The 21057-nt window shown below is 44.4% G+C and overlaps 1 protein-coding gene across 2 annotated transcripts in view; it reads right to left on the bottom strand.

The window, feature by feature from the left end:
• The window catches only part of Cacna2d3 (calcium voltage-gated channel auxiliary subunit alpha2delta 3), an 877750-nt gene that overhangs the window by 474808 nt on the left and 381885 nt on the right, over window positions 1-21057 (bottom strand). For both annotated transcript variants that reach the window (XM_004652732.3, XM_045136092.1), the window contains exon 6: window positions 4471-4602. In XM_004652732.3, coding sequence (XP_004652789.3) covers window positions 4471-4602 — 132 coding nt within the window. The remainder of the gene's footprint in view (window positions 1-4470; window positions 4603-21057) is intronic.

Genomic DNA, 21057 nt, shown 5'->3' with positions numbered 1-21057 from the left:
TTAAGTTTGATTCCTCAATACCCATGTAAGCCAAATGCACTGGGAGGCACATGTGTCTGGAGTTTGTTTGCAATGGCAGGAGGCTCTGATATGCTCATTCTCTCTCTCTCTCTCTCTCTCTCTCTCTCTCTCTCTCTCTCTCTCTCTCTGTCTCTCTCTCTCCCCCTCTCCTTTTGTCTATCCCAAATAAAAATATATTTAAAAAATAAGAGAAGAAATCATTGTTCTCAGATATCAGTGTTGCACAGGGGTTGGGGATTTTAAACAGACATGGGAGATAAGGAAATGAAAACAGAAAAGTTATTTTCTTAGGAGGAAAAGTTATGATTGACGGTGCAACATTAAGTGTTTCCTTTGCAATGCACAATGATCAGATTTCTGGACTATGCTGGAGTGACACAAGTTGTGAGCTTAGGAAGACACCTTCCAAGTATCACACAGGTAGCTTTGAGATAGACCTGTGACATTGCATTCAGTCTTCCATACACCAGTGCTACACACCTGTACTACTTAAAAGACCCCATCTGATTAACGAAGAGCACAAAGATATGAAAGGTCCAACTGAAAATTATTAAACAAGAAAGATAAAATATACCTGACAAGATACTCCATGGCAAGAGACATGAATGTGATTTATTTAAAACACACCTGACACCTTTGTGCAGAAAGCACGTCCCTGCTATTATGACACAGCCCGACACAGTGAGACTAGAGCCCTGACGAGGCCAGGCAATGCTCCAGTTTGCAATTACATAAGGAAATCTGAATTTTATAAATATGTTAACCCAAGCAAGCTACTCAACGGATGCTCTTTGAACTGACTGTGTGAGACTTAGTGCATCTCCAGGTTTATATACACTGCCTGCCATCACAACCTTGGCACTACATGCCCCCGCCCCAACACTGCGATCAAGGGCCTGCGGGTGAGGATGGATGACACGAGACTATTCTACACACTGCAGGTAACACCCCCAGAAACTGTTGAAATTGGTAGTTTTCAAAAAAGACTATATGAAAATAGTCTATTGGGAAACCAATAAGATAATTCACCACAAAAACAGATCAAACAGCAAGACCCAAAGACCCTGACCCTAAAGCACAGTCTGTGACAGACGGGCAAGCACTCTGTTAGTACACGGGCAGCAATGAAGGCCTGCCCCCAGGAAGCCACCCAGCAAGCAGCAAGCAGACTCAAGATGTCCACAGGGCGGCTCCCTCGTGTAAACTCAAGGTGTCCTCAGAACTAAGCTTTCTCTAAAGCCACGGAAGATTTCTTCCTCACCTTCTCCAGCTTTGGGTGGTGCCCAGTGACCCTTAGTGTTCCTTGGCCTCTGCATCCATGTTCATGTGCCATTTTCCCTGTGGTTTGTTCATCCTCACCTCTTGCTTTTTCTGTGAATGTGCATTCCTTTGTGTCCAGATTCATATGCATATGTGTGCACATCAGGGTAAAAACATGAGGAAGCTGAGTGTGGTGGTGCACACCTTCAATCCCAGCTCACGGAAGGCAGAGGTAAGAGGATCGCCTATCTGGACAGAGGCATCAGGCAAAACTTCTACCACAACATAATTTTCTCTTGGATGACACAAGAATCATCACATGTGCACACACTGAGAGAGGTACTAAGGAGGTCTGTACAGAATTTATGCGATATTGTCCCAAGGATACTTCTAGGCTGATGCTTACTAAAAATCTGGCTTCCAGTAATCCTTCTGGCTCAATTCTGGTTGGGACTGATGTTCTTTTTGGGGGTTCCCTCATCTTAGCAGTTGGTACACCATGCTATGCTGACCTATCCATCAATCTGCCTTTCCATGGTGGCCACTGGTGCCCTGTCTTCTGGGGGGACCCACTCTGATAGTGGACCTTATCTACTATCCATTCTGCCTGGATTCAGTGGTGGGCACTGAACAAGACCAGGTTAATTCTTTCATGCAAGCTATCAGAGTCCATGTTGTCTCCCTGGGGGACCCTTGCTGGACATTCCTGCAAGCTAGAAAACAATGGTCCCCAGCATAAGGTGACCACTATCCAATGAGACAAGGACTTTGCACTAAATCCTTCAGTTTTCCAAAATGGCATGTGAGATGTCAAGTTTCATGAGTCCAATATATGAGTTTCTTGTTAGACCTTGGCGTCTTGTTAGAGCTAGGACTGCGTGTCCATCCTTTGAAACCCAAATCCCCCATAAACATGTTTCCCACCAGAGGGGTTTCCCAAGGGCAGGAGGAACAACTTGACTTCTGTTTTCTAGTTTACCTTTTCATGTGCAGGTCCTCCCACAGTGCTCATTACAAAGACAGAAGTCGGGGCACATTCATGTGAGAATGAAGATCCTTTCTGCTTAAAGGCAGGCACACTCACCACTGATTTATGCTATTACACTACCATAAAAGTGGAAGAAAGTATCCTCATGTGGACAATATTCCAGCAAAAACATAAATGATCTCTTGGCAACATATGTTCTGTGTTTCAAACCAAGCACAGGGGTGAGTGTGGCCATGTTACAGTATTTAGGCAGTTAAATACCTCAGGAAGACTATGCCTATGTGTTTACACATACAGAAAAGATGGACGTCTCAAGAAGTATAGATCCTGCTAAGAACATCATGAAAAAACTGTAAGCATTTAGGGCTGGAGAGATGGCTTAGGCATTAAGGCGCTTGCCTGCAAAGCCTAATGACCGGAGTTCTATTCCCCAGTACCCATGTAAAGCCATGTGGACAAAGTGGTACATGCATCTGGAGTTTGTTTATAGCAGCTAGAGGCCCTGGTGCAGCTCATTCTCTCTCTGTCTCTTTTCTATCTCTTTCTGCTGTTTAAATAAAGACATTTAAAAAAGATTGTAAGCATTTTGACCCAAACATTCAGACTAACAAAAGCTTTGATAAATCTCTCAATTACAAACACACTACATTGGCTCCCTTTGCTTTCCAATGGTCTTATAACTGTGATTTAATGACTTGGTTGGTGAAGATGACTAATAATTTGTGGCTCTGCCCTATTGGTTTCTACTCACACGGTCAGATGGCTAGCTGTCCAGTGGTGGACAAGCTAGCTGTCCAATGGTAGACAGGCAGGACTGCGGCCGCACCAGGCTTTGGCCTCGGCAGCATCTGCATCAATTTTCTCTCTGTTTAGTGTATCAGGCCGAGTGCAATCCAGTGACATTGGAACATTAATAGCCCACTGTTTATTATGACATTATCTGTAATAGGAGGCTTATTGCATAAACGTCCGTGAGCGCTGTGAGCGAGTGTGTATGTGCCCTGCGGAACACAGCCCTTGAGAACAGTTAAATAATCTGCGAGGCGGCCACCCCAGCAGGCGAGTCTCGGGCCACAGATGCTGTATGCAGGGGGAGCAGCTCCCGGAGGCAGAGGTTGCTCATGTCTGAGCCACAAAATCGTGAGACATCAGGTGCCTAGCCTTACTTAATGAAAACATAAAAGCCTTCACTTAATTGCACCAAGATTATGCAGGATTTTTTTCCCCTGTCTCTTCCTGCTTTTAGGTTGAGCTTGTTAATTTCTACAGCTGTGATGTTGGCACAATTGCAGCCCCGAGTCCTGTTTTCACAACTTGTAAGCAAAATTAAAACTTCCCTTTTTTAATTAAAATTCAAACCAAGCCAGAATTAAAATCCTACTGCAGAGCGGAGGCCTGGGCAGGCCCCAGAAAGAACACCTGTTCAATGAACATGATGGACAGATGCTAATCACACACCACCTGGGGGGCACTGTGGGATGCCCTCTGGATCATCTGCTATGTTCTGCCCATTTTCCTCCCCTGCGTCCAAGGTAGGCCAGGGCTGGCATGTGGCAAACCAAGTCCTCATTCTTTTACTTTTACCCCTCTTAGTCATGAGTTAATTATGACTGGATCTGTAAACCTCAATACCATCGTCATCACCTCAACAATTGTGGTATTAGTAGAAAGAAAACCAAGCTCTGGTCTAGGAGGGTTGAAGAGCACACATTTCATAATCTGGTTCCTCACTGTGGGAAGCAGCTCTGGGAACTATCCCACTGAGAAACATGTTAAAGCCAAGTAGAGTTTTGAAAAAGAATCCTTTCAGGACTGGAGAGATGGCTTACCAGTTAATGTGCTTGCCTGTGAAGCTTAATGATCCAGGTTTGATGCCCCAGAACCCATGTAAGCCAGATGCAAAGGGCAGTGCATTCACCTGGAATTCATTTGTAGTGGCTGGAGGCCCAGCATGCCCACTCTCCCTATTCCTCTACCCGCATCCCCCCCCCTCAAATAAGTATTTTTTTTAAAAAAAGAGTTCTTCATTCCAACTATGTATGTGTGAGGTACCTCCTTTGTGTTCCTATTCCACACCCTGAAAACAGCACTCAGTATTTCAGTTTCTTCTAAGGAGAGGGAGAGTTACTAACCTTGAATCCTAAGGAAAACATTACAGGATTATTCACCTGAATCGTAATGGTCAACTCAGAGATACTTACCTGGGTACTGCCTAAAAAAGCCCTTTGCACTTCCAAAGTACTGCCAGATGAGAGAAGGGTCCCGGTCAAAGTTATCCACAAACACTTTGTTTAGGGATTCAGACCAATAAACTCCATTGACAATTGCAGGATCTGAAACAAAGAAGAAATAATAATGATGATAATGATGATGATGATAATAATAATAATAATAATAATAAAAGCACTGTTAGGAAGCAACATGAACAAGGTCTCAGGTTTCACAGGATGGGGCACCTACACATGGCCCAGCACACCGGCAGCCATGAAGAAAGACACAGCCCCTGTCACACTGTGGCACAGGGCTTCCAGGCTCAGGAGCTTCTCCTGTCCAGCTCCCAAGCCACCCAGGATCCTCCACTGCAGTTCCCTGCTTGGACTGCATATTCCACACTAGAACTTTCAATCACACAAAGACCAGGGTTCTTTGAAGAGCAGAAAGGGACACTCTTGGTCTATTTCCTGCATTCTTCCCTACAGAATTAAAAATGGAAGGAATGTGTTTTCTTACTGGAATTGCCTCAGCTAACACAACCCTGCCCCAGTTCTCTCTATGCCTTGGAAGTTTGATTTAAAACAAATAAATAAATTGGGATTACATCACAAAATCTCTCCATTTTTGTCCAATGAAGTGAGAGTCCTGTGAAGGAAGAGACCACCTATTGCTGGTAATCTTCTGATCTTTGGATCCTCCCATGGATGAATGCATGGATGGATGGATAGATGGACAGATGGATAGACTAATAGATTGATAAAACAAAGGTTGGTTTCCAAAAATATGCTATGGTATACACTGATAATTACAATACTTGAGAAGCAACAGCAAGAGGGTTGCGGGTTCAAGGCCAGCCTGGGCTACCTGTTAAGTACATCCCAATATTCATAGTCATAGCCTTTCTCAAAGAAAAAAAAATCACTCTTTTTCCCTATGATCCCATCAATAAATCTCTTTCCCTCTCCTTTGAGGGTGATTTGTTGTTTTGTTTATTTTTTTTTCAAGGTAGGATTTCACTCTGGCCCAGGCTGACCTGGAATTCACTCTGTAGTCTCAGAGTGGCCTTGAACTCATAGTGATCCTCCTACCCCTGCCTCCTTAGTGCTGGGATTGAAGGCGTGCGCCACCATGGCCAGCTGTTCAAAGATTTTTAAAAGGTGAGGACACTAAAATACAAAAAGATAAAAGTCTAGCTCATCTACTGGCCAAAGCAAGATGGATCATGGGGTTCTTCTCTGATACCCCACCTTTTGCCTATTTCTCTTGACCTCTGAAGACCCTGCTTCAAAATGAAGAGCCACTTAGTCACATTATATTCCCAGAGGAGAGGTGATTGTCTAGGCCTGGTATGAGGAAGGTGAGGTTGGCATCTAAGGAGGACATGGAGGGTGGGGAGGAAGAGGAAGACCATCTTCTTGCAGGGCTCCCCTCCTCCTCTCTCCCATAGCTGCACACCAGCCAGGGGCCCCTGGCATCCTCTACTGGATTGAGGTGGCAACTGTGGCAAGGAAAGAGGCTTTTTGTTTCTTGAAGAGTGCCAGCTACTGAGCAGCAAAATTCTGGCTTGTAACTTTCCTTATAAGTCAGGGATACTGGGCTAGACAGGCTGCTCAGTGGTTACGGCTTTGCCTGCAAAACCTAATGGACTGGGTTCAATTTCCCAGGACCCATGTAAAGCCAGATGTGCAAAGTGGTACATGCGTCTGGAGTTCTTTTTTGGTAGCTAGAGGCCTGGCATGCCCATTCTATGTCTGTCTCTCTTCTCTTTCCCCTCCCCTCTCTCTGCTTGCATATAAATAAATAATGAATAAGTAAATATTAAGAAAGAGCGAGGAGGGTAGATTCAGCTGGCTGGTCGTCATGTGGCCTAGAAAACCAATGGGAAAATAATGGTAGTTACACAAAAATGGGCTTCACTCATCAGAGTCCCAGCTTTCACACACACCCCTCCTCCACACCTGCTTGCCCCTGGTCAGCTGCCTGCTTTCCACGGCTGGCTACCCTCATTTTATGATATGCACAGAGCCCAGAAGTGGCACATGAACCAGTTGGTAGGCTGGGTTTTGTGTGACGGTTGTACCTCCACCTGCCGTATTCTTGTGTTGGTGTATGGAGCGTGTGTATGGGCACACATATGCCACAATAGGTGTGTGGAGGTCAGACGACAACCTCGGACTGTCAGACTGTCACACTAGCTGGCCTGTGAATTTCAGGGTTCCCCTGACTCTGCCTCCCATTTCCATAAGTGGTTTGGGTTTTCAAATGCACATGTGACTTGCATCCAGCTCTTTATAGAATCTGAGTATGTGAACACCAGCCACCAGACTTGTGCAGCAAGCACTTTAAACCAATGAGCCAACCCCCAGCACATGCCTTGTTTCTCCGCTTACTCAGGCCACTGGGCTTTGGAATTCCATCTCAAGGGTGCAAGCCATCACCAATCAAGCCCATCATAGCCTGGGAACATGAAGACGAGGGATTCAACCTCCACCGCAGAATGCTTCTGAAACACACATTATCCTCACAATCCTGGAGAATGGAGCCTTGCATTATTCCTGCCCAAGCATGATATTAATTACCATGACTCACTCCTGGTTGTAGCTACTTAAATTAGACCACAAAGGCACAAATACAATAATAACACTGAAAATCCAAGGTTTTTGCCTCCACCAATGGCTTTATTTATGTCAACATCACACAAATACCTGCCACAAAACTAAAGGCAAAAATCCTACTTTACTAGTTCATTGTCTCAACATGTTTTTCAAAAGCCCAGTGGCTTCAGTTAGACCTTTGTGTTTTGAGGGTACAATTCTGATGCATTTTTGGGGAGTATGAAAAGGTTGCCCATGCCTCCAAGCAATCTGAGAATTGCAAGATTGCTACTCGTGGAACTGTGGACATCTTCAGACACGCAAAGGGAACTTCACAGCCTAAGGACCAGGTCACCATTTTCCTTGGACACTAAATCTTACTCTGATGTTGTGCCTCCTTCATAAAAGGGTGACTCAATTTCCCAAAGGCACAGTGAACTAGGGTAAAATAGAAAACAGGATTTATGTCAAATAGGGGCCAGGTTACACACAGTGCTGGGATCAAATACCTGCTCTATTTTTAAATATTTTATTTGAGAGAGAGAGACTATGTGTGTGTGAATGGGCATATCCATGTCTAACCATTACAAATGAACTTGAGACATATGTGCCACCATGTGCATCTGGTTTACATGGGTCCTGGGGAACCAAATTTCGGTCTTTGGGCTTCTCAGGAAAGGATCTTCACTGGTAAGCCATCTTTCCACCCCTGTGATCAAATATTTGAAACAACATTTCCCTTGGCATGTAAAATTGTCACAGTATATTGATTCTGTAGGGTTACTTAGCAAAGTAGTTTTAATACAAGGGAAAACCTTGAGTGCCTGCCCCATGTTATGGTTGCTGAGAGAGAAATGCATATTAAAACTGTGTGAAGCATTCACAAACATATTCAGATAAAAACAAAAGAGTTGGGAGTTAAGATGATTTCCCAAATGTCACTGACTGAATGCAGAAGCCAACTAGCCCAAGGGTCAGTCAAGGCTGCCCAGTGGCCTGTACGCAGGACCCCAGCCACTTCTACCAGCCAGTTAAGAAGAAGCCAGTGTTGCAATTGGTCTGATTCAGGCTGATGGTCCTTTATGAGAGCTGATGGTAGAGACTGTTTTAGTCACTTTTGGACATGCCAGCACCCTACAATAAAATTCCTGCAGCAAAGAAATTCATTCTTTCACTGTACTGGAAGTCAGGAGTTCAAAGCCAAGGTGTGACAGGGTTGCTCTCCTCTGGTGTCTCTGTGGGAAAGACCATCCAGTGCTATGCTCCTACCTCATCATACTCTCGAGCAAGCCTTGGCAGTCCTTGGCTCACATCACTGGAGACAACCATTTCTGCCCCCATCTTTTTATGTGGGCCACCTGTGTGCATCTGTGTCTCATGAGGACATCAGTGGACCCTAAACACAGACCTTTCTATATGAGGTCACATTGCAAGGGAGGGGATGCACATATCCTTTTGGGGACCACTATTCAATAGAACAAAATACTCTGAATTATTCTACTCAAACCTGGAGTTCCAAGTTTGAGATCTCACTTGGTGTTTGTTAGCTAGTGGCCTTGGCTTTGTGACTTACACTTCCTAAGAGCTAAGCTGGGCATTTTGGGAGCTTAGCAGTGAGCTTAGTACCCAGCCCTGTGGTCCATTACTAGCCAAGTGTTTGTGAACTCCCAGTCCAGCTCACCCCGGTTCAGCTTTTCTCAGAGCACTCAGCAAGTGAGGCTTTATCACAGTCACTCCTGCCCTTCCTTAAGTGACCAGGGCAAGGCGTCTTGACAACCATCTTTCATTATTTTCTTGAGAGAGACAGAGGCAAGTAGATAGAGAGAATGGGCATGCCAGGGCCTCCTGCCATTGCAAAAGAACTTCAGACACCTTGTCCATCAGACTGACGTGGGTATTGGGGAATCGAACCTGGGTCCTTTGGCTTTGCAGGCAAATGTATTAACTGCTAATCCATCTCTCCAGCCCACAACAGTTCTTATTTGTTTGAAACCACCTATGTCAGGCATTGTTATGGTTTGGATTTGCAGTGTTTCCCAAATGTATTGGAGGCTTGGTCCCCAACTGGCAGTACTAGTTTGAGTGGTTCTGGAAATTTTAGGACACAGACTCTAGTTGGAGTTACTAGGCCAGTGGGGACATATCTTTGGAAGAAATGCCTTGTCCTTGGCTCTCCTCTGCCTCCTCCTTTGCTTCCTGACCACTAAGAGATGACCAGCCTTGATCCTCTTTGTCCATCTCCACATACTGCTCTGCTTCCCAGCAGCCCAGAGAGGAGAGAGCCACCAAGCACGGACAGGAACCTCCCAAACTGTGACCCAAAACAAATCTTCCATCCATTTAAGTTGTCCCATTGGGTATGTTGGTATCAATGAGAAGTCAGGCTAAGATAGGCATTCAACTGTGAGCAAGATGATGAATCAGATGTTTCAATTTCAGAAGGAAAGCAACAATGCATGAGAATTTCAAGTGGAAAGAAGTATGTTGGGGCTGGAGAGATGGATCACCAGTTAAAGGCACTTGCTTGCAACGCATGATGACCTGGGTTCAATTTTCCAGTACCTACATAAAGTCAGATGCACAAAGTAGCTCATGCATCTGGAGTTTGTTTGCAATGGCATGAGGCCCTGGCATTCTCTCTCTTCCTGTCTCTCTAATTCTGCTTTCAAATAATAAATACAATTTTAAAAAGAAAGATGGTGAAGAAAATGACATGATTGGTCAGAATGTTACAATAGGAAGGAAAATAGGAGGGAACAACCTCTAAGAAGGGATACCTGACTGCTGGGAAGGCCCCCAAAACACAAAGCCAGCAAGAGGTTTGTAGGAGGCGGAGTGCCAAGTTCCAGAGCTGGGATCTGAGAAGACACCAGGAACAGCCAGGAAAGGAGGCTGCTGGGGCTCAGGGAGGGAGGAGGGGTTGGTATGAGTAGAGGCCGGGGCGGTTCACAAACTCAGGAAAGGATTTCAGCAGATGGACAGAATTTCATCCTCCAACAGACATGGTCTCCATCACACCACAACCCAGCACACCTATATATAAGGTTCCGAGTCAACTTAATTTATAAAGCATATAGGGTATGTAGCTCCACCCTCTTCCTAGAATAAGTGGTCAGAGGCTTCAAGACTGTCTTGTGCCTCAGTTACAAACCTGACTTTCACCCCATTTTATCTCTTCTACAATGAAGTAGCAGAACTAAATTAGTTTACTTTACTATGTTTTAATTAATTTGTTTTTTTTTTATATAGATTAACTCTTTCATTTCCCCTCCTGTGTTCCCATCTCCCCTGGGACCACTCTGCGGTTATGGGATTTCATAAAGTACTTTTATTTATTTGGAAGTAGAGAGAGGAAGAAAATGAGGGGCTGTTCCTGGGCCTCCTGCCACTGCAAATAAACTCCAAATCACCACTTTGTGCATCTGGCTTTAGGAGGGTACTGGGGAATTGAGCCTGGGTCCTTAGGCTTTGCAGACAAGTGCCTTTAGTTAAGAGCTATCTCTCCAGCCCAAACCTATCATTTTCTTGTGTCTATGTATACTGTATATGTAGTGTGCACGTTAGTGTACATGTTCACACATGTGCGTGTGGAGGTCAGAGGGTCATGTGTATCTTCATCATCATTCTCCGCCCTTTCTGTGAGGCAGGGTCTCTCACTAGAACCCAGCGCTTGCCAATTCAGCTGGTCTAGCTAGCCAGCTGGCCTCAGGGCTCCTTGTGTCTGCCTCCCACACACTGGGATTACAGTGAGGCTGCCTTACCTGCCCAGCATTTATGCGGTTCTGGGGGTCTGGACTCAGATCCTCACACTTGGGTGGCAACGCTTTTATCAAGGCTTTTATCCCTGGGCCCATAACTTGCCACTTTCAACCACCACAAGCTTTGGGTCCATGTCTTGAGAATGTGAGTGAACACAAACAATTACAGGCCAATATATGTAATTATATACAAACTGCTGTTTCCCCAGCAACCGCTATTTGAAGGGAAGGCCCCAGGCTGGGAGGGAGGTTTGAGGTGTGTGAGGAAGATGTTTCCTACTTTGAACACAGCTTTGGGCAGGACGGTCCTGAAGCCAAGGCATCTCTCAGGTGGGAAGCTGTGCCAACAGGAGGAACTGAGACCTGAACCCATGAGCCCATGTGGAGGTTCTCTCAATACTACAGCCTGGGCCAGTCTGAGGCGGTGAACGGCTGGCAAGCTTTGTGCCACCCTCTGAAGTCAGCAAGTAGATGACGACTGTTCATCCATCCCCAGTGCATCACAGATTAAATACCAGGGAATCTGCAGCCAGTTAGGCAGCTAGTCTATCTCTTGGAAAAGACGACTTCATGTGTGCTGAATTACAGAGCCAGCTTCTTTGCCAAGCGCTTGCCCTCCTGCTAAACCCCATGGTGGGCTGCAGATTGAATGCAGGTTGCTTCTCACAAAGCTGGAGCCAGTTTCTGGCAGTCCTGGGGCCAGAGGGACGATGTGGCCCGATGCTGAACCGCCATGGATGGGTTTGGAAAGCAATGGCTTGGCACATCCCCAAGAACGTTCTAGATTCCCCCCAGCCTGTGGCCACGTCTGTTTGTCATTGGGTTAATTCCCCAGTGAGACTTCATGTCAATGATGTGCTTGTTTCTCCCTCCCTTAGCATATCTTACTTAAATGGTATAGAGAAGCTTGTATACATTTTTCTTCTGCATCTAACTGAAATAAACCATTCATGAGTCTTTGTCAAGCATATGTTAAGAAGAAAATAGTGCTAGAAATCAATGATGATGGTTATTGGCATTTATGGGGCACTGACAATGTGCCACCCACTATACAGACCTCCAACTTCTTTTTACACCCAATTCTACACAAAAGGAAACTGACTCGCAAAGCACTGAAGTTCATGTGTTCCATCACGGAAGGTGAAGATTAGCAACATTAGTTCCTGGTGCAAAACGCCAGGTGTGAACAGAGGGGATGGTCTCCATTTGTGTGAACTTTGGGAGAAAGGAATGTCTTGAGAAGTGCAGCCCAAAGACCAGAGAGCATGTGTTTTGGCACAGGCTTTCTGGCCTCAGTTTTTACTGGATAGGTGAAGGGTGCAGTCGTGTCAGTGGTGAGAAGCCTGAGATATAGCTTCACACTGTCATTGTTGGTGGCCTGAAGAGTCAGTATCTCTTCCACCCAAACTCGAGATTTGTGGCTTTGATGCTAAAAAGGAATTTCAGGAGGCGCTGGTGGGAAACTGAGTTGGAGATTTTATTACAGATATTTTAATACAGGCTTAAGCACAAGGGTTAAGAGAAAGAAAGATGCCCAGGGGCCTGGAGAGATGGCTTAGTGGTTAAGGTGCTTGCCTGCAAAGCCTAAGGACCAAGGTTTACTTTACCAGGACCCACGTAAGCCAGATGTACAAAGTGGTGCATGCATCTGGAGTTCATTTGCAGCAGCTGAAGGCTCTGGTGCACCCATTCTCTCTGTCTGTCTCTCTTCTGTCTCTGCTTTCACATAAATAAAAAATTTCTTCTTTTCTTATTTGAGAGAGACAGAAAGAGAGATAAAGACAGATGGAGAAAAAATGGGCATGCCAGGGCCTTCAGCCACTACAAACAAACTCCAGACGCATGTGCCACCTTGTGCATCTGGCTTACATGGGACCTAGAGAGTTGAACATGGGTCCTTGGCTTCACAGGCAAGTGCCTTAACCACTAAACCATCTCTCCAGCTCCAACAATACTTTTAAAATATTAATGGTATGAGTGCTGGGATTAAAGGCGTGTACCACCGTGTGTGGCAAAGGTGTACATTCATGTAAAAGACTTTCCATGAAAACAGAGGACCCTGGAGAGCGTTCCATGTTTCTTTCACCCACAGCCACTTAGAGATGCATTCCCCTTTGTCTGGTCTTTCACACACAAGGCTGCATTATCTGGGGTCCAAGGCAGCAGCAGATCTGAAACCATTCACATGATGCTGGGTTTGCCAGCATGAAGAATGTGAGAGTTTTAGGGTTGTAGAGACATTTACATGGATTTTAAAGAAAAGCTCCGGGAAACCATGAAAAGCGTCACAGGGTCAGGGTTGGAGTCCCTGCAGGCCGTCCCTCAGAGAAGCTGTGAGGGTGAGGTCAAAGATGCAAAGATAAACTCAGGAAGTTGGTGATGCCAGGAATGTGGAATATCGGCCAAGATGAAAACCATAGGTAGGAGCGCATAGAGTCCAAGGGAAAGTCCACACAGACAACAAGGTCCTACGTGCAGGGTTGTCAGACATGGAACAACCGGATTTTAAGTTTCTTTATTTATACCTTTCTCTGTGCCTTACATCCTCCTATTAGGAATAGGAGTTTGAACTGAAAAGATGGCTCAGCAGTTTAGGCCCTTGCCTGTAAAGCCTAAGCTGGATGCACAAAGTGGCACACACATCTGGAGCTCATTTGCAGTGGCTGGGGGCCCCGGAATGCCAATTTTCTTTTTTTTTCTCTCTCCCTTTGAAAAATAAATAAATAAAAATATTTTTTAAAAAAGAAATGGTAATGTTTATTCTGTTTCATTGCATACTGAAAGCACGCAACTTGATTTTTATTTTTACAGTGGATTATAGCTAATAGTTTGCCCATAGTCTCAGAAAACAGCTTGGACTTGGAGTTTTACTGAAATAATTTAACTTTTGGGAACTCTTGGAGATGGACTAGATAAATTTGACACTATGAGATGTTCCCCTTTGAGCTCATAGGCCGAAGGCTTGGGATCCAGCTGGTGACACAGTTTTGGAGGGTGCTGGGAACTTTAAGGGGTGGGACATCATTGGAGGAAGGAAGTCAGTGGCAGTAAGTCCAAGAACGAGGTGACATACATTGTCTTTACCTCTTACTTGGCTCTCTCTACTTCCTGGTACCGCAGGGTGAGCAGCTCTTTCCTCCACCTTGCCTTTCCGCCATGCCCTCCTGCCATACCCTCTCATGCTGTTCTGCCTCATACCCTGAGAGCTGAGAGCCAGCTGACCATGCCATGGAACCTCACTCACTAAGCCGCAATAAATCTTTCCTCCTTAAAATTTTCTCAGGTACTTGTCACAGTGACAAAAAGCCATGATGTCATAGTTCATGTGCATTTATTTACTCATCCGGGCATCTTTGTTGCAGGTCATGAGGGCCTGCATGTGCAGGGATTGGAGATAATGTAACAGGCAAAACTAACTGCAGCCTTGTAGGCAATGTATTATAGCCCAGTGGTGGGCAGGGCGGGAGGACCGGAATCTGAAGAGTGAAGAGTCATTGAAGTGGATGTGGAAGGACAGAATAGGCTAGCTGAGTCAAAGCAAGTCTAGGTGGCTGGAATTCGGGAATCAAGAGGGAGCTAGGGTGAGGATGGAGAGGTGGGATTTTGCAGAGAGCCACAACCAGTAGAGCCACTGACATCGGCACAGGCGTGTCTACCTCTAGCCGAGCTCCTGGACTGTTTGATGGGCCTGACCTTGTGCAGAAGACAGTATGTGCAGAAAACTCATTCCTACCTCAACTGACCTTGTCACCCATTCTCATGCTTTTTCTATATTTGATAAAAGAAGGTTTTTGTTTCTGTGTGTGAATAAAATAGACCAACACTGGTTATGCAGTGCTACAATGTCTCCATCAGAGCCTGTACACCAGCCGATCCAAGCTTTCACTCTATTTTTTGTGTCTGTCTGTCATTTTCATCCTCGAGTCATCCCAACAGGCCAAAGTCACGCTGGCTAAGGCAGCGCTCAGGCAGGGCCTTGCAGATGAGGGTCTGCTGTCTATCCTATCTCGAGATCAGAAGTGGCCCCTAAGGAGTTGGGCCGGAACTTACATTGGTCATTTGAAAATAGCCAAGTGGGGCAGTGAATGACGTGTGAGGTAGTGTTTACAGCCTCCTGAAATCATTCAGGGCATATTGACAGTGCCTGGGGTAGAGTGGCAAAATGAGAGAAGCCAGTGGTATCCAGCAAAGAGGCATAGTGGTCCAGGTTTTGAACCCTGAAGGAGGCATGTGTGCCCGCGGTGAAGCTCTGTTTGGCCTCATGCGGGGTCTAAGCGAGTGCTTAGTGTGGGAAGGAAGGCGGCTCGCGGAGTAGCCACCATAGTGCGGAGGAAGTAGCCCTGGGGCGGGTGAGCCCTGGTCCCATAGCCGCCTGTGAGAGGGGCTGGAGGGCTGCTGCTGACTCAGACCAGAGCTGCCGTGTCTGCTCCATAGTCCTAAGAAAGCACATGCTCACAGGCCGGGCTAATCATGGCAACACCAAGCAGGAGAATGAGTCAGGAGATTCCTGAGCACCTGGGCGCAGGGAGCCTCCACGGAGGACATCCCAGCAGGCACTGCTGTGTGCTCACAGGGGCCCAACTGCCCTACACCCTTCATCCCCATCATGCCACAGTTCGTAGGAAGGCCATACCATTTCCCAAGTGTGAGGGAGATGAGGTCGAGCAAAGATGCACCACAGAGCCCTGAGGAGCACGAGATCCCGTCCCCACGTTCCTCAGTGGAGGGCAGTGACGCTGCGTGATGTGGTTTGAGCTAGGGGCTTGGGCCCATTTGGCCCTTGACCTATGTTGTATGCTCTCTCCCTAGAGTAAATGTGAACAAACCCTTATCCAAGTGTACAGTAAACAGCAATTCAAGTTATCTATTACTTGAAGACATGACCTGTGATGTGTGGGGAGCATACATAAGAGAAACAGCTATGGAGAGAACTACTGTTCTGAAATGTCACACACAATTGAAGATACTATCCAGTTAGACTAGATAGCTGTCATCATTAAGTAAGAACCAATTTGTGATAGAAGCCCAGATAGTCTCCTCATCTCATTTAACCTTTTTGAAGACAGAAAGAAACTTAAACCTTCCTTCCATCTTCCAGACAGGCCTGGCTCTCAGTGAAACATGATTTCATGAGCCTGCCATCTGCACTGATGATATCAGCCTTTTATTGATATTTAGTATAAACACAGCCCCAAAGCTAGCAGGTACCCTGACAGGGTCTGAAATATAATTGCCAGCAAACTATACAAATACATGTAGCAATTAAGGAGCTGTCAGGGACATTGCTGGTGCAAAGACATAGCATTGCAGGCTGGACCAAAGCGGCCAGTGCTCAGCTGGGAGACACCAGGGAGGGGCAGAAGACTGCAGAGGAAGCCAAGTGTCAGTGCCACGCCGTGGCCCCTCCCTGCGGCGCCAGACCTTGCAGGCGGAGAGAAGTGCATTCGGGAGGCTACGGGAGGGACATGGGTCACGTGTAAGCATGCTGTTAAATTGTAATATCCAAAGACCAAGAGCGAACTCTCCTGCCTCTGATAGGAGACCTACATTGCAGAGAGAATAGAAACTTTAAGTCTGGCTTTTCAGAGATGAAGGGATGGAGAAAATAAGGGACAGGAGAACAGAATGTGTCCTGCTTGGTTAGTTGAACACCTTTATAGGACTCATTGAGCTTTGCATTACATATAGCTTCTCGCAGCTATCATAGTTAACACTACTACGTAAGACTCCGGAAAGAAGTGACCACACAGCGCTGGGGGATGGCAGATTAACTCATAAGAATGGCTGGGGCCTGAGAAATGTGACCAGCTCCTCCCATGGTGTCTCTCATCAGTTACTCCACAAAAGCAATGTCCAGATCATTGTGTGGGACAGTGGGTGGCACACAGGCATATTCTTAGAATAAAGAAAATAAAAATTCTTGCCGACTGTGGTGGTGCATGCCTTTAACTCCAGCACTTGGGAGGCAGAGGTAGGCTGTTCGCTGTAGGGTCAAGGCCAGCCTGAGATTACATAGAAATTTCCAGGTCAGCCTGGGTTAGAGAAAGACCCCACCTCAAAGAAACAAAACAAAACAAAAAATAAAACCTTTGAAAATGGATTATTTTACTTATCAAAGGACAAACATATTTTCCATGTCTTCCTGATTATAAATCAACGGGCTGCTAAAGACATGGAGCCCTATGAACAAGATGACAAGTACGTGGCCGTGTCCTTGTAGAAATGGGTAAGAAGGAGAAAAGTAGGCTTGGGAAAGTTCAGAAAATTGGTCTAAGTGGGCGGTGTCTTTTGTGAGTGGATTTCAGGACAGAGGCACCCCTCCCAACACTAGAAGGAAGCCAATTTCATGCCAAGGTGGTTTTATTGACTTGGATCCAGGGGTCCAGGTTCACATGGCTAGAACATTATAAATACTGGATTCTGATGCCATTTCATGTAAGGATCTATAAGCCATAAACTCCTGAACTGTACCACTGGAAGCCCACACACCATACACACTTGGAGGGATGCCAAGCTCCAGTAATGTTGGCCACAGCTATTAACAAGGGGATGCCAACCATCATTGCAGTGCCCTTCACACTCTTGTTGATGGTTTCTCTGGCTTATTGAACAGACAACTTGAGCAAAATTAAATGAAACCAAGTATTTCTGTTTATGGGCCTTCTGCAGTACATACAACCTATCCTCTGCATGACAGGGACAGGCACGTGACAGTCTTCCTCTTTTCTTGACATAAACGGCTCACGAAAACCCACAGGGTTTATTCTATTAATTGATTACAACCAGGGTGATCTATAATTTAGCATCCAAACTGTATCACTGAGAGAGGAGAATGGGGTTTGTTATCAGGCTTTTTATCACTGTTAAAAAAAATACCAGAGGAAAACCACTTAATGGTTGGAATTATTTATTTTTGATCACAGTTTCAGATATTTCAGCCCATGGTTGATTGTTTCCATTGCTTTGGGCCTGAGATGTGGTTGAACATTATGATACCAGAGTGTGTGGTCAAGGCCAGTCGTCTCATAGTGATCAGGAAGAGAGAGACTGAAGGGAAGGAGCAAGGGACAAAAGGCGTGTCTCAAAAGGCACATCTCAGTGACTTACTTTTTCCAGCCAGGCTCCACCTTCTACAGTTCTACCATGTCCCAACATTCTATTAAAAAACTGAATTAGGGCTGAAGAGATAGCTCAGTGGTTAAGGCACTTGCCGGCAAAGCCAAAGGACCCAAGTTGGATTCTCCAGTCCCCATGTAAAGCCAGGTGCTCAAAGGTGGCACATGTGTCTGCAGTTCGTCTGCAATGGCTACAGGCCCCAACACACCCATTTTCTCTCTTTCAAATAAATAAAAATTAAAAGAATAAAATACTCTAGGTAGTCAAAAGGCCAGGGGCCCATTCTCTCTAAATATGTCTCTCTCCCACTTTCAAATAAACAAATATTTTAAAAAAAGAATGATTGAAAGGACTACAGATACATCTCAGTGTTAGAGTGATTACCAAGTATGCACCAGGCCTGAGCTCTATCCCCTGGACCATAGGGCTGGAAGGGAGTGAGGGAAGAAAGGGAGGGGAAAGGAAGGACAGGTAGGAGAGAGAGGGGGAGGGAAAGAGGAGTGGGGGTGTCAGCTATTGTCAAACTGAACAGCAGACAGAAGAACCTTTATCAATCACAAGAAATGTTTAATGGAAAACATAGATCCCTTGGGATATAAGGGAAAAGCACCAAGGAAGAGAGGTATAAGTTTTTAGTGGGTTATACTGCTGTATGTCCAGCAGATTACAGACTGCAAATAACAATGAAAAGAATAAACCATTATCACTACTAAAATAAGACTAACCAGGCCATATATGTTTAACGGGAATTACACCAACAGAGGAAGAAGCCAGTTGCTATAGAAAAAGCCAATATTTGATAAAAACAAGGCATTCTGAAAGGGAAACTTGGCTCCAAAAATCTTTAAGGACACAGAATTATTTGGGCATTTTAGCTGGCATTGCTAACAGGAACATACTTTTAGGTCAAGGTTTTATGCTATTTCCTTAAAAGTCTGAGAAGTCCAATTTTATTTTTATATTTCTAGAAATAAACTAATCCAGAGGTCATTGTATGATACATATGCTAAAACACTGAAATCATGCTGTTGGTTTTATGAGTCAATATGACTAGCTGGAAACATATTGCAAACTGACTGAAGTGTCGAGTAAATGAAACTCTGGGCAATATTTAGGGTCCTAAGTTATTTGATAAATAATTTTACCAGCAAAGTTAACTAGAAAGAAAATAAATCCTTGATATAGCTAGCATTCACTACAGATTTTTTATTTAATCCAACAAAGTTTTGTTCTTTGATCTACTGTGTTATTTTTACACAACTTGGTTTTAGCTTGCATGCTAAAGGACAAATTTATTGTTGGTACTATTTTAGGAGGATTTAGAATATGAGTACATAATGATTTATTAGGGTGGGAGTATAGCTCAAGGGTAGAGTGGGTGCTTAGTGTACAAATAAAAGACCCCCCTTATAAATAAATAAACTATTTTTAAAAGGGCTGGAGAGATGTCTCAGTAGTTAAGGCATTTGCATGAAAACTCTAAGGACCCAGATTCAATTCCTCAGTGCCCACATCAACCAGATGTACAAGGTGGTGCATGTGTCTGCAGGTTGTTTGCAATGGATGCAGGCCTTGGAGTGCCCATTCATTCTCTCTCTTACAAAAAATAAATATTTTAAAAATTAAAAAATAAATAAAAGGAAAGATCACATAAGATTGTGATGCTCAGAGAATGTCCCAAAGGAAGAGTCATGCATGATGTTATAAGGACAAAGCTTAAAGGTCAAAATACAAGAGGACAGCTTGGTCATGTTACATCAGAAGATGGGAAGAATGAACAACTATAATAACACGGACCTAAAAATCATTACAACAAAAGATTTTTTTGTTTTTATTTTAAAGGTCCAGCTATTTAAGTTCTCTTCAAAACTATCAGGAAAAACAATACATAAGAAGTTAACAGATCCAAACAGCACTCATATGGTGGGAAGCAGGGGATAGACATCACCTCTAAAGCTAGCTTTAGTTTTTCCCTCAAAAAACATTTCTTTAATGCTGGAGAGATGGCGCAGTGGTTAAGGTACTTGCTTGCAAAGCCTGACAGCGTGGTTTCAATTCCCCAGTTTCCATGTAAAGATAGATGCACAAAGTGTTGCATGCTTCTGGAGTTTGTTTGCAGCAACAAGAGTCCCTGATGTACCCATTCTCTTTCTCTCTCCTTGAAAAATAATAAATAAATATATAAATAGTTTTTAAAGAAGACAGCAAAATAGAAGAGTAACTCACTAGTAAAAAAGGGGTTCAGTGGAAAGAGAAAGGGGGAAAAAGATAATGGGATGGGTTATGGTGAAAATTCATTATGTACATGGATGAAAACTATCAATAAAAAGTTAAAGTAAGCCAGACTTGGTGGCACACACCAGCATTTGGGAGGCAGAAGTAGGAGGATTGCCATGAGTTCAAAGCCACCCTGAGACTACACAGTGCATTCCAGATAAGTCTGGCCTAGAGCAAGACCTTACCAAAAAACAAACAAACAACAACAACAACAAAAATTATCAATACACAATTCAGTTGTTTATTTTTATATTTCATTTATATTTAAGAGAGAAAGGGGCACAGAAAGGCATATATATACATACACACATATATATATGTATGTATGTATGTATGTATGCATGCATATATATATATATATATATATATATATATATATATATATATATATATATATATATGAAGAGAGAGAGAGAGCACACCAGGGCCTTCACCCACTGCAAAAGAATTCCAGAAGCACGTGCCATTTTGTGCATCCTGCTTATGTGGGTCTTAGGGAATTGAACCTTGGTTCTTTAGCATTGCAGGCAACTGCCTTAATTGCTAAGCTATCCCTCCAGTTCAGCTGGCTATTTTCAGCATATCCAAAACAATCTCCCTCAAATATCTTCCTTTCTCATTTTTTTTCTCATGTGAATAAAAAGTATCACTGTTTTAAATTTTGCAAACCTGTAAAAAAAAACAAAAAATGTCCCATATACCCTTCAGCAAACTTCCCTAAATGTTAACCTCCTACTTGGTCATAGTTCAATCATCAGGTGAAATTGACTTGCACAAGTTTCTGGAAGCTGGAAATCTAAATCTAGTTGTGAGTTGGACTGGCTCCTCC

Source organism: Jaculus jaculus, chromosome 16 (genome assembly GCF_020740685.1).
Source record: "Jaculus jaculus isolate mJacJac1 chromosome 16, mJacJac1.mat.Y.cur, whole genome shotgun sequence".
In the NCBI taxonomy this organism is placed as follows: domain Eukaryota; kingdom Metazoa; phylum Chordata; class Mammalia; order Rodentia; family Dipodidae; genus Jaculus; species Jaculus jaculus.
This window is presented reverse-complemented; position numbering and strand designations above follow the sequence as displayed.